General features: G+C 42.6%; 1 protein-coding gene across 1 annotated transcript in view; it reads right to left on the bottom strand.

Moving 5' to 3' along the window:
* Positions 1-1559: 1559 nt before the first annotated feature.
* Positions 1560-16282, bottom strand: part of LOC311142459 (polypeptide N-acetylgalactosaminyltransferase 10-like) — a 42131-nt gene continuing 27408 nt past the window's right edge. Inside the window, exons 5-8 of the mRNA XM_084178109.1 lie at positions 7763-7984; positions 7269-7385; positions 6339-6488; positions 1560-5663 (exon numbers count right to left, since the gene is read on the bottom strand). Of these exons, the coding sequence (XP_084034235.1) occupies positions 5499-5663; positions 6339-6488; positions 7269-7385; positions 7763-7984 (654 nt within the window). The 3' untranslated portion in view covers positions 1560-5498. The remainder of the gene's footprint in view (positions 5664-6338; positions 6489-7268; positions 7386-7762; positions 7985-16282) is intronic.

The raw sequence follows: 16282 nt of genomic DNA, 5'->3' as shown, positions 1-16282 counted from the left end.
GTTCTGACTTTATACACTGCACTCTTAGAGAGGTAGTTAGCAAACCAGGCCAAATACCCCTCAGAGATACCAATACTCCTTAGCCGGCACACAAGAATAGAAGGGTCTACCGTATCAAAAGCTTTGGCCAAGTCAATAAAAATAGCAGCACAACATTGCTTAGAATCAAGGGCAATGGTGACATAATTTAGGACCTTTTAAGTTTGTAGTGACACATCCATAACCTTAGCGGAAACAAGATTGCATACAAGAGAGAATACTATAGACATCAAGAAAGCCAGTCAGTTGATTATTGACACGTTTTTCCAACACTTTTGATAAACAGGGCAAAATAGAAATTGGCCTATTAAAGTTAGGATCAGCTTGATCCCCCCCTTTAAATAAAGGGCGCACCGCACTGCCTTCCAAGCAGTGGGAACCTCCCTAGAGAGGAGAGACAGTTTAAAAAGGTCAGCGATAGGCTCGGCGATGATAGGGGTTGTAACCTTAAAGAAGAAAGGATCTAAACCATCTGACCCAGATGTTTTTTTGGGGCTAAGTTTAAGGACCTCTATTTGCACATCAGACTGTGACCGCCTGCAGGGAGAAACTTTGTAGCGGGGCAGGGGTAAAAGAGGGAGGAGCATCGGGGCTAGTCGCATTAGAAGGGCTGGGAGATGAGGAAATGTTGGATGGGCAAGGAGGCATGGCTGAGTCAACTAGGAATCCTGACTTAATGAAGTGGTGATTAAAGAGCTCAGCCATGTGCTTCTTGTCAGTAACAACCACATCATCAACATTAAGGGACATGGGCAGCTGTGAGGAGGAGGGTTTATTCTCCAGGTCTTTAACCGTTTTCCAGAACTTCTTGGGGTTAGACCCACAAAGAGAGAACTGCTCCTTAAAGTAACTAACTTTGGCCTTCCGGATAGCCTGAGTGCACTTATTTTTCATTTGCCTGAATGAGAGCCAGTCAGCCCTGAGTATGCGTGTGCCGAGCCTTTCGCCAAATGGAATTCTTGAGGTGGAGTAACTCTGCCAGATCATGGTCGAACCAGGGACTGAACCTGTTTTTAATTAAAACTTTATGGGGGTGTGTTTGTTAACAATACCACTGAAAATATCAAACAATAAGGTCCAACAATTTCCTTAGATGTGGCTATTCTACACGCAACAGCTCACAGCCTTCAGTCTCCCGGAAGAGGACCTGGGATGGGAATCAGCCAGCGGCCTGGGAAACTCAGTCTGAAGAGACACAGGGTCCAGTGATGACAGTGACTGGTCTCAAATATAGTCAACCAATCTCAACTTAACTTGTGCATTTGTTTTGTTTATGGTTGCATTTATTGTTTGTGTTGTTCCAAATACAACCAACCATGGGCCACATATGGTGAATTTATTGCAGTATTATTTTACTTATTGAAATTGGAAAGAAAACATATTTTCATTATCTGCATGTCCTTGTTTCTTATAATTTTAGATGGGATTTGATTATTGCTACATATAAAAATGACTTACCAAGTTATTTAAGAAAAGTAATCGCTCAGTTTAAGCCCCCCAAAAAACTATACAACCCATAATTCAAATATAAAAACATTTTTATTTTCAGCAAAAGATATTATACAATTCCAGTTTAGTTGTACACCGTGTGTTAAATACCTAAATACACATTTACAGTCATTGTCAGTAGAAAACAAATATTGGATATTTATGAGATACAAAATGTACACATCAAAATTGCACAAACATGTACACAGCATTTTGCAAATTACCAACAATGGTCTTAAAAGTTGCACTATGCAGAAATTGCTCCACCATTTCATGGTTGCTAAAACTCTAATAGTTTGCCTAATTTCAGTTTGTGTGACAAAATAAGTTAGTATAGTGTAGAATCATTGTCCCATAACCAAACATAGTTGTTTCAGCTGTTTGAAGATGGTGTACAAAACCGAACGTAAAAGACGCAAAAACTAAACTTAACAGGAAGCATAGAAATAGCGCACATCAGATCTACCGCTTCTTAGACTTGCTTTCAAGTAGAATGAGTTATAGATCTATGTGAATTTGGTCTGGTCGCCCAAAAAGTTACATATTGCCACTTTAAAAAAAGGTCCAATGCAGCGGTTTTATCTCAATATCGAATCATTTCTGGCTAACAATTGAGTAGCTTACTGTGATTGTTTTGAATTCAAATGGTGAAAAAATAAAAATAGCTTCTTGGCAAAGAGCAATTTTTCAGGCAAGAATTTTGCTAAGACTGTCTGGGAGTGGTCTGAGTGAGGGGCCCAATTGGACAATTGGCCTAATGAAACCTGAAAACTAGGTTATTGGCCGAGCGGTTTGAAACTCTGTTATTGATCTATTAACTTGTACCGCCTGATGATGTCGCCAGGCAGGGCAAAACTCCATCCCTCCAAAACAGGCTGAAATTTCAGGCAGTCTTTTCAAATAGCTCTTACACTAAATGGGAATTATCATTTTCACAGTATTATTCCAACCTCTGGAAATATATATAAAACACAGGAAAATCACATTTAACTGCACTGGGCCTATAGACATCAAGTTTAATTTAAAAAATAAGTATTGTCTTCACATTTTTAGCTGAATATTTAATTCAAAACACAAGATCATGAAACAAATTTGCACTGTATAAAATGTTTAAAACCACAATTTAAAAAAAGGTTTCACCACCTCCAACCCAAGTTATAAATCATATGACAATCAAATGCCTTTTACATGTGCAATGGACAGGGTCAATGTACTGCAAATATCCTTGTTCCAAACAGAACAATAAAATGCTATGGATTTGGTGGATTCTTACCACCTTTGAAAGATGATTATTATGTCCACAGGTAAAACAACCCTGTTTATATTCCCTCAGAAACAAACATAACTTTACTACAAACTTCAATGCTTGAACATAAACATGTTTTCGACCCATCATTCTAGCATTGTGAGAGCTGTGAGCACATTGGGAGTCATGGACCTAGCCGTGGAGCATTTGAAAGAGAATATCAAACAAGAGAAAAAGGACTAAATCAAAATCCAATGGAAATGGTCACATTTTTGACCATAGAGTTTTCCGCAGTGCTGGTTTGATTGAATTCCAGTCTTAGTTCTATGATGGTAATTTAAACTGTGTTAAGGATTTTACCATTTACACCTACAATATTAGTGTAAAAGATGAGACAATCTGCTTAAATTACAACTTAGTGTAAAAGATGAGACAATCTGCTTAAATTACAACAATTATGCTTACAATAATTCTGTAAGCATAATTGTGAAATGTATTTATCTGGAATAATTGGAAAATGAATATTTTGTCTTGGAAAAAGTTGCAGCGTAAGTGTAAAATACAAAGACAAGGATAAATGACCAAAAACTAATAAAATTGAACAAGTCCATTTTTATCATAATATTTAAAAGCTTTGGTCTTCCATACATGCTGCTTACTTGCCGGGATAAAACTAAACATTTTTGGAAAGGGAAACCAATGGAAGTAACCAACTTGGGATTCCCCAGCCAGTCCTAGCTACATTTCAGTTTTATAAGGAGAAAGAACATAGTGTTCCATGACTGTGCAACAAAGATGCTGCCCAATCAAAGCCTCATTGTGCAGCATCTCATACTAATGTGCCACATGGATCTTCCCTTATGGAATTCCCTTTATGTTAATTTGATTTATATCGATTTCTGAAAGGGATAGGATGAGAGTTGGACTGATGAAGGGTGTGATCATTGCATCATGCATATCACATCCGGCTTTGCCTTAAGGTGACGATGTTTCGCCCTAATAACTTTTTCTGCTGCAGACAAACACCTAAGGCTAAACACGCACTCTGCCTTGGAATTATTTCGCAGGAAAAGAGAGAGACTGGAACAGACTGGAACATAACTATACAGCAGGCAATGTAAGCAGTCTTTCTGAACATCCAGGTCAAAACTTAATTGCATTTGATATACAAACAATATTCATTGGCTAAGCAAAGACAAAAAACTGAAAGAAAACAAGAAATGCTAAGTACTCATAATAACGCTAAAAAACCTAAACCCAAAACAAGAACAGGAAACCAATATTAAATCAATGCTTGAATGTTCATTGTAGACCTTGAAAAACTATTGGGTCTGTTGATCATAACAACAAATTGGCATGTTGGTGACATGCCACAAACATAAAGAGGGTCTTTTCAGGGAAGCTGTTAACTTTTAAAGGCAGGAGAACAGATAGTTGTTTGCTAGTCTCTTCAGCTATACACTGACATTACAAATACATTTCTGTTGTAGAACCCTGTCCATTGTTAAGAGCCAGTGTCACCTCAGATCCCTCTCTCTCTCCACCATCTCAGTCAGTCTGAGGCAGTGTAGGAGGAGGATGACTGGAATAGGGCACCAGGCCAGGCCGAGTCAGACCAGGCCGTATTTACTCCTGCTCTCTTCCAGCAAGGCACTAAGATTTTCATTCAAGTTTATCATTGCAAGTGCTTCATGCACTTAAACCACCTATAATACCCTTCACCAACCCTCCTCCTGGGCAAACCAGTCTATAGTCACTCCTGATGTGTTTGAGAAGCCAGCATGGTCTGTCTACTGTTTCAGTGCTGCTGACCTCAGTGTGTTTCATGATGAGGTCATTCCAGAGGCTGCTGGGGTTCATCCCAGAAGGCAGCGGGAGCCTCTGTTCAGGTGATGGGACAGAAAGAAACTGATGACAGTAGTTAGAGTCCTTACAGTTCCCTCTATGGACAAATCATCTGGCAGAAGATCTTTGTATCCATCACTGGATTCAAATCACAGTCCTTCGATTAGATAAGTGCTGAGACAAAGTGCTGCTACTAAAGTATTATTCATTCAGATCTAAAAAAATACACGTCCTAAAAGATGAGGGCCTTTTCTTACCCCTCTCATTTGGACTTTTGATCAACGCTATAGAGAGGAAACCAAGAAAGAGAAAATGCTAGCCAAGTGCATAACAAGAAAACAAAAACAAGAATCAACACAAGGTGCTTTTCAGAGTGGTTGGTTCTGGATGGCTTCACAGAGTGTCAGTTTGGGTTTGGCTCAGCTGGAGTCTCAGGGGGGGCTGTCAGCGCAGGGGCGGCACATGAGGGGAATGGAGGGAAAGTGACTGAGCAAGAGGCGCACTCATGCAGGGTGATGGAGACGGACGTATGGGCAGTGTCGTCTGAGAGAGGCACGGAGAAGCAGAAGTGAGATGGACCACCGCCAGAATGACCGTGCTGTGACAGACCTAATCCCCCTAACGCAGGAAGACACCGTCACCGCTCCGTATCGAGAGACCAGTCTGTCAACCACAGAGAAAGAGCCTCTCAGGCGCCAACCCTTCTCCATCTCCCAATAACTAATGCATCTAGACTGGCTTGCCCATGCTAATGCTACCCCCCCGTCCCCCCTTCACTTCCTTTCCCCCTAGACAACAGCCCACTTCTGTCTTAGTGAAAAAACACAGTTCCAGAGTGAGTGGAATTCAGGTTCAGTCTCAGTGCTGACCACTACTGGTGTCAGTTGCTATTGCGGTTGAACGTCTCCAGGACGGTGGTGTTGGTCTTCTCAAACACCCACTGCTGGCTGGGGATGCTGGGGTCACACGTGTTCATGAACACCTTCCTCTCTGTGGGGTTGCTGTCGATACAGCTGTTACTGATGGGGTGGTATAAACTTTTATCCTACAGAGATGAGGGAGAGAAAAGAGGAGAGAGATGATAATGATATATTTAGTTATAGTACATTTAAATAAAAATATTTTCTAAAAAGGTCATTTAATATCAAAATATTTATTTTGCTGCATGGAAAACAAGGATTTTTTTTCTTCTTCTAACTGGGTACACAGCTTTAAGGGATACTTTGTGATTTTGGCAATGAAGCCCTTTATCTACTTCCCCAGAGTCAGATGAACTAATGGATACAATTTGTATGTCTCTGCTTCCTGTATGAAGGAAGTTAGAGGTAGTTTTGTGAGCCAATGCTAACTAGCGTTAGCTCAATGAATGAAAGACTATGGTAACAACTAGCATGCTAGCTGTTACCATAGACTTCCAGTCATTGCGCCAACTCTAGTTAGCAATTGCGCAAACGCTAGTTGGCAACTTCCTTCAAACTCATTGCCAAAATCCCGAAGTATCCCTTTAACAGCTGAATGTCATGTTTTTTATCTAAGAAAAAACTGCCTTAGCAAGCAGCCTGTGACATTTTATCAGAAGGAAAAGGAAATACAAAGGATCAAAAATACATCTCAAAGACTGCTGCTTGGCTGGAGCAAAGAAGTGCATCACAACCAACTCACAAACTTGTATTTTTCATACATGAAAAAATGACGTGTGTGTGAGAAAGAGAGACCTTACCTTCCTGTAGCGCCACAGCTGGTTGCCCTTCATGCCGTGGCAGTCGTACAGGGTGACGGGGCTGTTGTGGGAGATTGCATCGAAGCAGACCTTTTTGGTGTGCATGGGGCCCCCCAACCGGATGTCCTCCCGCCAGCCAAACGTGAACACCTGGAGGGGGCAGAGACAACCTGGATCAGATCACCTCCAGAGATGGGCCTCCACCTCCAGCTCTCCTCTTGGAGCCAGTGTCACTCCTGGTCCTGAAGAACCACAGAGCAAGCTTTTGTTCTAGCTCAGTACTAACACCTGATTTAATTCATCATTAAGACTTTGTTAGTAATAAGTTGGAACAAAAGCCTGCACACCCTGTGAGTCTTCAGAACCAGGGTTGAAGAGAACCGTCCAAGGGAGATCACACATCGGTCTCCCCCAGGCATTTTCACTCATGGGGGATAGAATAGTTATTTGTAAAGGGGCTCCTCTGCTGTCACATTCAAAAGGCCCTGAGTTGGACTGCAGCCAGACAGAGTTCTTTGATTTGCACGGATGCTGTTTGTCATCCCAGCATTGAATACAAATTGCAACCATGACAGAGATTAAAATACAACAGCTCTTTAAATTACTATAATTAAACTGTCAAAGCAGTGTCAGAGCAGGCAACTTAGAAAATAATAAGAAAACATGGCCATCCATCAACGTTTGGTTATGAGCTCTGCTAAAACATATTTTGGATAACAAGGGGAATAAATGGGGCTCCATTAGAACAGTAGAGATTATGAAGTTGTGTGTGCACCAGTGTGTGTATGTGTGTGCGTGTAGTGCTTATGAAGGCAGAGCGCTGTCTGTACAGTACAAAATGAAGTTATCTGTATGCAAAACTACAGGAAAACTAGCGCTTTTCACGGCAGACAGATGTCTGTATTCAGTGGTGTGTACTAAGCTCCTCACCTGTCCATGGCTCCACCCGGCCTCACCCCGCCCCTTCAGACATGTCTCCAGGCGGACGGGCGACCCAGACGAAAAGTGTTTGCTCTCCATGCACATGTCACTGCCTGCATTGCGCAGCTAGAACACACACAGGGGCAGACAAACAGAGAAAGACAAAAATGCAGTCATCATTCAATACTAGTCACTGTATTAACCACTGACTAGGGCTGTCTGGATCTCTCAGAACTCTTGTCAGCTCTCTTCTTTAGTGAAAAAGTGAGTGATGAGTAATGACGAAGAGGATGCTGTGGCAGGAGCTTGGCCCTCTGATGGCTGAAGTGACAGTGACACACAGCTGTCATAGGCCAGACACTGTCTCTGTCTTTCTTGCTCTCTTTCTCTTCTAACTTTCTCTCCATCTGTCATCTCTCTCACTCTTATCTCTATCTCTTAACTTTCTCTTCTTCTAGCTGTTGTTGTCTCTCTCTAAAGACACTAATAGATGAGAATTGTACCTCTCCCCAGGCGGCAGCAGAGGGCTCCACAGGTGGGTAGTGCTTGGGTAGGTCCCAGGCCACCTCTGTCATGAACCACTTGAAGCTCTTACAGTTGAGGCTGTTCCTCAGGTCCTTCTGCACCGTCATGTCTCCTGCTGACAGGTGCCTGTACTCTGGCCTCCGCTGGTAGATGTACTCTGCATATTCATCCATCCATACCTCAGCCACTCGCTTCAGGTTCTGTACAGAGACCAAGGGAGAACAGAAGGAGTTAAAGCACTGTTGCTCCACAATGACTATAAATAAAATAAAATTGTATTTGCCACATACATGTGTTTAGCAGATGTTATTGCGGGAGTAGCGAAATGCTTGTGCTTCTAGCTCGGACAGTGCAGTAATATCAAACAATTTCACACCATATACCCAACACACGCAAATGTAAGCAAGGAATGGAATTAAGAATACATACAGTGGGGAGAACAAATATTTGATACACTGCCGATTTTGCAGGTTTTCCTACTTACAAAGCATGTAGAGGTCTGTAATCTTTATCATAGGTACACTTCAACTGTGATTTTTAAGTAATTAATTTGCATTTTATTGCATGACATAAGTATTTGATACATCAGAAAAGCAGAAGTTAATATTTGGTACAGAAACCTTTCTTTGCAATTACAGAGATCATACGTTTCCTGTAGGTCTTGACCAGGATTGCACACACTGCAGCAGGGATTTTGGCCCACTCCTCCATACAGACCTTCTCCAGATCCTTCAGGTTTCGGGGCTGTCGCTGGGCAATACAGACCTTCAGCTCCCTCCAAATATTTTTTATTGGGTTCAGGTCTAGAGACTGGCTAGGCCACACCAGGACCTTGAGATGCTTCTTACGGAGCCACTCCTTAGTTGCCCTGGCTGTGTGTTTCGGATCGTTGTCATGCTGGAAGACCCAGCCACGACCCATCTTCAATGCTCTTACTGAGGGAAGGAGGTTGTTGGCCAAGATCTCGTGATACATGGCCCCATCCATCCTCTCCTCAATACGGTGCAGTCGTCCTGTCCCCTTTGCAGAAAAGCATCCCCAAATAATGATGTTTCCACCTCCATGCTTCACGGTTGGGATGGTGTTCTTGGGGTTGTACTCATCCTTCTTCTTCCTCCAAACACGGCGAGTGGAGTTTAGACCAAAAAGCTCTATTCTTGTCTCATCAGACCACATGACCTTCCCCCATTCCTCCTCTGGATCATCCAGATGGTCATTGGCAAACTTCAGACGGGCCTGGACATGCGCTGGCTTGAGCAGGGGGACCTTGCATGCGCTGCAGGATTTTTATCCATGACGGCGTAGTGTGTTACTAATGGTTTTCTTTGAGACTGTGGTCCCAGCTCTCTTCATGTCATGCAATAAAATGCAAATTAATTACATAAAAATCATACAATGTGATTTTCTGGATTTCTTTTAGATTCCGTCTCTCACAGTTGAAGTGTACCTATGATCAAAATTACAGACCTCTACATGCTTTGTAAGTAGGAAAACCTGCAAAATCGGCAGTGTATCAAATACTTGTTCTCCCCACTGTATATGGACAAGCAATGACAGAGCGGCATGGACTAAGATACAGTAGAATAGTATAGAATATAGTATATACATATGAGATGAGTAATGCAATATATGTAAACATTTTTAAAGTGACTAGTGTTCCATTTCTTAAAGTGGCAAGTGATTTCAATAGGCAGCAGCAGCCTCTAATGTGCTAGTGATGGCTATTTAACAGTCTGATGGCCTTGAGATAGAAGCTGTTTTTCATTATCTCGCTCCCAGCTTTGATGCACCTGTACTGGATAATAGCGGGGTGAACAGGCAGTGGCTCGGGTGGTTGATGTCCTTGATGATCTTTTTGGCCTTCCTGTGACGTCGGGTGCTGTAAGTGTCCTGGAGGGCGGGTAGTTTGCCCCCGGTAATGCGTTCGGCAGACCACACCACCCTCTGGAGAGCCCAGCGGGCGGTGCAGTTGCCGTACCAGGCGGTGATACAGCCCTACAGGATGCTCTCAATTGTGCATCTGTAAAAGTTTGTGAGGGTTTTAGGTGCCAAGCCAAATTTCTTCAGCCTCCTGCGGTTGAAGAGGCTCTGTTGCGCCTTCTTCACCACACTGTCTGTGTGGGTGGACCATTTCAGTTTGTCAGTGATGTGTACGCCAAGGAACTTGAAGCTTTCCACCTTCTCCACTGCGGTCCCTTAGATGTGGATAGGGGGGTGCACCCTCTGCTGTTTCCTGAAGTCCACGGTTGTTCGCGCTTTCAGTTTTGCACGAATGCTGCCATCTATCCACGGTTTCTGGTTAGGGTAGGCTTTAATCATCACAGTGGGCACAACATCTCCTATACACTTCCTGATAAACTCAGTCACCGTTTCAGTGTATTCATCTAAATTATTTTCGCAAGCTACCCGGAACATATCCCAGTCCGCGTGATCAAAACAATCTTGAAGCGTGGATTCCGATTGGTCAGACCAGCGTTGAATAGTCCTTAGCACGGGTACTTCCTGTTTGAGTTTCTGCCTATAGGAAGGGAGGAGCAAAATGGAGTTGTGGTCAGATTTGCCGAAAGGAGGGCAGGGGAGGGCCTTATAACCATCCCGGAAGTGCGAATAGCAATGGTCGAGAATTTTAGCAGTCCGAGTACAACAGTCGATATGTTGATAGAACTTTGGCAGCCTAGTCCTCAAATTTGCTTTGTTAAAATCCCCGGCTACAATAAATGCAGCCTCAGGATATGTGGTTTCCAGTTTGCATAAAGTCCAGTAAAGTTCTTTGAGGGTCGTCGTGGTATCGGCTTGAGGGTGGATATAAGCGGCTGTGACTTTAACCTAAGAAAATTATCTTGGGAGATAATACGGTCGGCATTTGATCGTGATGCAGGGTGCCAGTCCTTTGGGGCCTCGTTGACTGCTAGATGGCCTCGGCTCTCATAATACATCCTCATTTCAGGTCAAGGAAAGTTTGAGGAGGGGTTTCGTTTTACATAACCATTACCCTTCTATCAGAAGTGGATAAAACAAACTTACGACCAGCAGAGAGTAAAGCCAATGATAACTGCTATTAGGAATCCAGGTAATCAGACAGAGCCAGACTAAGGTTTGTATGGGAGTTACAGTTAGTGAGCACATCCTCCTGCTATAGGGAATACCTGTACTGAGCAGCACAGATAGCTCAGCTCCAAGCCAAACTCTGTTGGCTCACTCCTCTCCAGGTGAGAAGTTCACTGGCACCATCTGCTTGCATGGCGGCTGGGTTTGGGAGGGATGGGCGAGCTGGTTAATCAGCACACCCGGAAGAATGCCAGTAGCGATGAGCTGCGTGGGAGGGGGTGTGGGGGCTGTGCCTGTGGGGTGGTGCTGATAGGGGGGGTCTAGAAGAGGCAGCTGCAGGGAAGTTTGGGGGGATGCGAGAGAGCAAAAAGGCGACGTGTGCACAAAAAAGAAGCTGTGCCGCAGGCCAGCAATAATTCATGCCTCCTCTGTGACTTTGAATTCCACCCTTATTCTCTGAGCTCCACTTCAAAAAGGAACACCGCGAAAACAGGATGATGCTAAACACACAGAGCTGTGCTTAATAGGCACTTTCCATTTTAGGTACAATATTCACCTCACAATCATTCACCATTTCCATTCTTTCGGCACCATGTTATAGAAAATCAATCAATATGAATGTAGGTATTATGTATGCATTTGAACCAGGGTTTCCGTTAGGAAAATGTGGCGCCAGACATTTGACCGGCAGCCTTTTAATTTAACCTCTTAAGGATCGGACCCTTTTTTTCAATTTTGCCAAAAATGACATACCCAAATCTAACTGCCTGTAGCTCAGGACCTGAAGCAAGGATATGCATATTATTGATACCATTTGAAAGGAAACACTTTGAAGTTTGTGGAAATGTGTAATTAATGTAGGAGAATATAACACAGATTTTGTCAAATCTGGACAATTAGCCGGTGGCAGTTTTATTTATTGGCTTTTCATTATTATAATTTTTGACAAAAAGCTGGCTATTACCGGCTAACGGAACCCCTGATTTGAACTATTGCAGACTGAACTGGAGGCCTTTTCTAAGCAAAGGTTCTTGTGTCTTTGTTGGTGCATCTCCTTTCTGAAGAAATACATTATTAACAACTGACCCAAATCCATAGTCATTAACATTCCTCCCTCATAGACAGAACAGGCATTCTTCATTTGAGAGACTATTCCCCCACGGTGGATGAACACAAGCCAAAAAGTAAGCCAACAAACAGGCCAATAGGTTTCACAGCCGACCAAGCCAAAAACAGGGTTTAGGCAGGGATCAGCATACATAATGGATGGTTTCAGCTGCCTTCCAAAACGATTCAGAAGAATGTGAAAATACACTGAACAAAAATATAAATGCAACATGTAGAGTGTTGGTCCCATGTTTCATGAGCAAACATTTTTTATCACAGAACTTTTCCATACGCACAAAAAGCTCAAATTTTGTGCACACATTTCTTTACATCCCTGGTTAGTGAGCATTTCTCCTTTGCCAAGATAATCCATCCACCTGACAGGTGTGGCATATCAAGAAGCTGATTAAACATTATGATTATTACGCAGGTGATAATAAAAGGCCACTTTACAATGCCACAGATGTCTCAAGTTTTGAGGGAGCATGCAATTGGCATGCTGACTGCAGGAATGTCCACCGAGCTGTTGCCAGAGAATGTAATGTTCATTTCTTGACCATAAGCTGCCTCCAATGTCGTTTTAGACAATTTGGCAGTATGTCCAACCGGCTTCAAACAAAAGACCATGTGTAACACGCCAGCCCAGGACCTCCACATCTGGCTTCTTTACTTGCTGAAGACTATTTCTGTCTGTAATAAAGCCCTTTTGTGGGGAAAAACTCATTCTGATTGTCTGGGCCTGGCTCCCCAGTGGGTGGGCCTATGCCCTCCAAGGTCCACACATTGCTGCACCCCCACCCAGTCATTTGAAATCCATAGATTAGGGCCTAATGAATTTATTTCAATTGACCAATCTCCTTATATGAACTGTAACTCTGTAAAATCTTTGAAATTGTTGCATGTTGCGTTCATATTTTTGTTCAGTATAGTTCTCATTCAGTGCAGAAGCATCAAAGGATATTTAACAAATCACAAAAAAATGATCAATCTAAAGATTCCATACTTGCAGACCTCTTAAGCTTCTTTACAGCGCATTCCTAATCAAAGTCACTTATCTAGCCTTGTGTATTTTGGGGACAAAAAACGACAGGGGGCCATATCACAAGAACAAAGGACAGACACCTTGGTGGAGAAAAGCAAGGAAAAACAGAAAAGCGGAGCGTTTATTATTCTGAGGCTCGTTTTTTTCCCGAATGATCAAGCTGTTAAAACACAGCGCCAGGCAAGGCATGAGCGTGAGGAGGTTAAATCAGTTCACCACCAGAAAGAAAGAAGAGGAGTTTCTTATTCCCACTGCACTGCTGACTGTGGAACACACTCAACATTCACTTCAAACCCTCCTCACCTTCCCCACAGCGGGACACCTATCGATTCAGTCACAGCATTCCTGATGGGTGTGATGAGAGTGGGTGGGTGGGTGTGGGACTGCAATATAAAGGTGTGTGTGTGTATCACTGAGGATCCAACTATTGCAGAGAAACTCAACAGAGGAGATGAATGCTCTCTTTACTAGACCCTTAGGAGAACAAATTCTGCAATAAATGTTCCATATATAGACCTGCCAATCTTGAAGAACCCGCGGTGGCGGCGCTCCCGGACCACACGACGGCACGTGTGACACCCACACATCTAAAATCATAGGCAAATGCTCCTTTTTTGGCCTAATAATGATGTTGGCAGAAGACTGCCTCAGTAGGAACGATAGGCTATAGACCAGGATTCCCCAACTGGCGGCCCGCAGGTGGTTTCATTTGGCCCCCCAAGTTCGCGGAGCAAAAAAATATTAAATTTGATAAATTCCATAAAAATAAATAAGAAAATGCTCCAAGTGATTTAAATGTAGGAAATCTGTTCAGTATTCCCACGCACAATAGAGAGACACGTGATCGTATACAAATGTAAGCAAGGTTTACAAAATATATGTTTTAGTCAAATATTATATCTGTTTGGGATTCTTGCGGTCAATTTGCAGTCTACAAATTCTCTGTAATTATGTTCCGGCCCCCCGGTTGAATCTAGTTGATGATCCCTGCTATAGACTGTTATGGGTACTTGGCAATTGGCTGCTTTTCAGTAACTAACTAGAAATACGTTTTAATTTAAAATCAGGGTTCTCCTTATGATTTTCTGACAAGGTGGTGCTGATGTAGGCCTAAGGTCGGGTAGGGGGGAGGTAGTCAAAGCATTTTGCATGTTTGAAAAACCTGTAACTGCCATTTCCTGACACCTCAAGTCTTTTTTTTTTTGGGGGGGTAGATCAGCTTAATATTTACATTTTAGTCATTTAGCAGACGCTCTTATCCAGAGCGACTTACAGTTAGTGAATACATATTTTTTTATACTGGCCCCCCGTGAGAAACGAACCCACAACCCTGGCGTTGCAAACGCCATGCTCTATCAACTGAGCTACATCCCTGCCGGCCATTCCCTCCCCTACCCTGGACGACGCTGGGCCAATTGTGCGCCGCCCATGAGTCTCCCGGTCGCGGCCGGCTGCGACAGAGCCTGGATTCGAACCAGGATCTCTAGTGGCACAGTTAGCACTGCGATGCAGTGCCTTAGACCACTGCGCCACTCAGACCACTGCGCCACTATTGCAGATAGATTGTAACTTCCATCAATGTAATTGTCTGCATCACTTCCAATCCCCCATGTATGTTTGTTTATATATATATATATATATATATATATATATATATATATATATATATATATATATATATATATATACATATATATACATATACATACATACATACATACATACATATATATATATATTAGGGCTGTCAAAAATAGCGCGTTAACGACGTTAATTAGTTGTTTGCTGTTAATTACGTCAATTTTTTTAACGCATTTCACGCATGCGCAGTGTGACAAATTATTCAGGTCAGGAAAGTGGTTGGGAGCTAGAGGCGAGATGGAGCAAGGTGAGCAAAGTGGGCCTATTGACGGATTCAAATATAAAAAGAATGATGATGGTACAGTTAACAAGTACAAGGTTATTTGCAAGATTTGTAAGAAGGAGTTTCAATTTCACCGGAGCTGTTCAAGCTTGAAGTACCATGTCAACGCCAAACATGCGTTTGCTGGGCCGTCAGATTCAGCAAGTGGTTTGCGCCAGACCACGCTGAATGTTTGCAGGCAATTAACAAAATCAACCTCAGATCATTTGACCAACACAATAGCAAAATGGATTGCAAAGGATTGTAGACCCATTAGCATTGTAGAAGACTCAGGTTTCCTTGATGTTTTGCAAGTGGCGTCTCAAGACTCATTCTATAAGCCACCGTCAAGAGCCACAGTTATGAAGAAAATCCACGAGCTCTATGAAAACGAAAAAGAAAAAAGGAAAGAGGTCTTGGCTCAAGTAAATCATATCGCCCTGACAGGAGACCATTGGACATCAGTGAGTAACAACAATTACCTCGGAGTAACTGCACATTTAATCAGTGACACGTGGGAACTGAAGTCTTTTGCGCTGACTATATTAAAAACTGAGGAGCGTCATTTTGCGGAGGCTTGTAAAGAACAGTTCCTGTCTGTTGCACGTGAGTGGGACATCGAGGGCAAGACTACAACCATTGGGACTGACAGTGCACGCAACATGGTTGCCGCAATTCGACTTACACGCTATGAACACATGAACTGTGTCGCTCACATGGTGCAGAGAAGTGTCACAGTGAGTCTTGCTGACAGCGGACTCACTGAAAATTATGTATCTGTGTCCTGTTATTTATCTTTTGGTATGCATTTCAGAAAAAAAATGGTTAGGATTCAGGTGTAATTGCAAATAGTGATTAATCATGATTAATCCACTGAAAATTCTGATTAATTTGATTAAAAATTTTAATCATTTGACAGCCCTAATATATATATATATATATATATATATATACAGTGGGGAAAAAAAGTATTTAGTCAGCCACCAATTGTGCAAGTTCTCCCACTTAAAAAGATGAGAGAGGCCTGTCATTTTCATCATAGGTACACGTCAACTATGACAGACAAAATGAGGAAAAAAAATCCTGAAAATCACATTGTAGGATTTTTAATGAATTTATTTGCAAATTATGGTGGAAAATAAGTATTTGGTCACCTACAAACAAGCAAGATTTCTGGCTCTCACAGACCTGTAACTTCTTCTTTAAGAGGCTCCTCTGTCCTCCACTCGTTACCTGTATTAATGGCACCTGTTTGAACTTGTTATCAGTATAAAAGACACCTGTCCACAACCTCAAACAGTCACACTCCAAACTCCACTATGGCCAAGACCAAAGAGCTGTCAAAGGACACCAGAAACAAAATTGTAGACCTGCACCAGGCTGGGAAGACTGAATCTG

This window comes from Coregonus lavaretus (assembly GCF_964263955.1).
Source record: "Coregonus lavaretus genome assembly, chromosome: 15".
NCBI lineage: Eukaryota > Metazoa > Chordata > Actinopteri > Salmoniformes > Salmonidae > Coregonus > Coregonus lavaretus.
The sequence above is the reverse complement of the archived record's forward strand: the minus strand, read 5'-3'. Positions and strand labels throughout refer to the sequence as shown.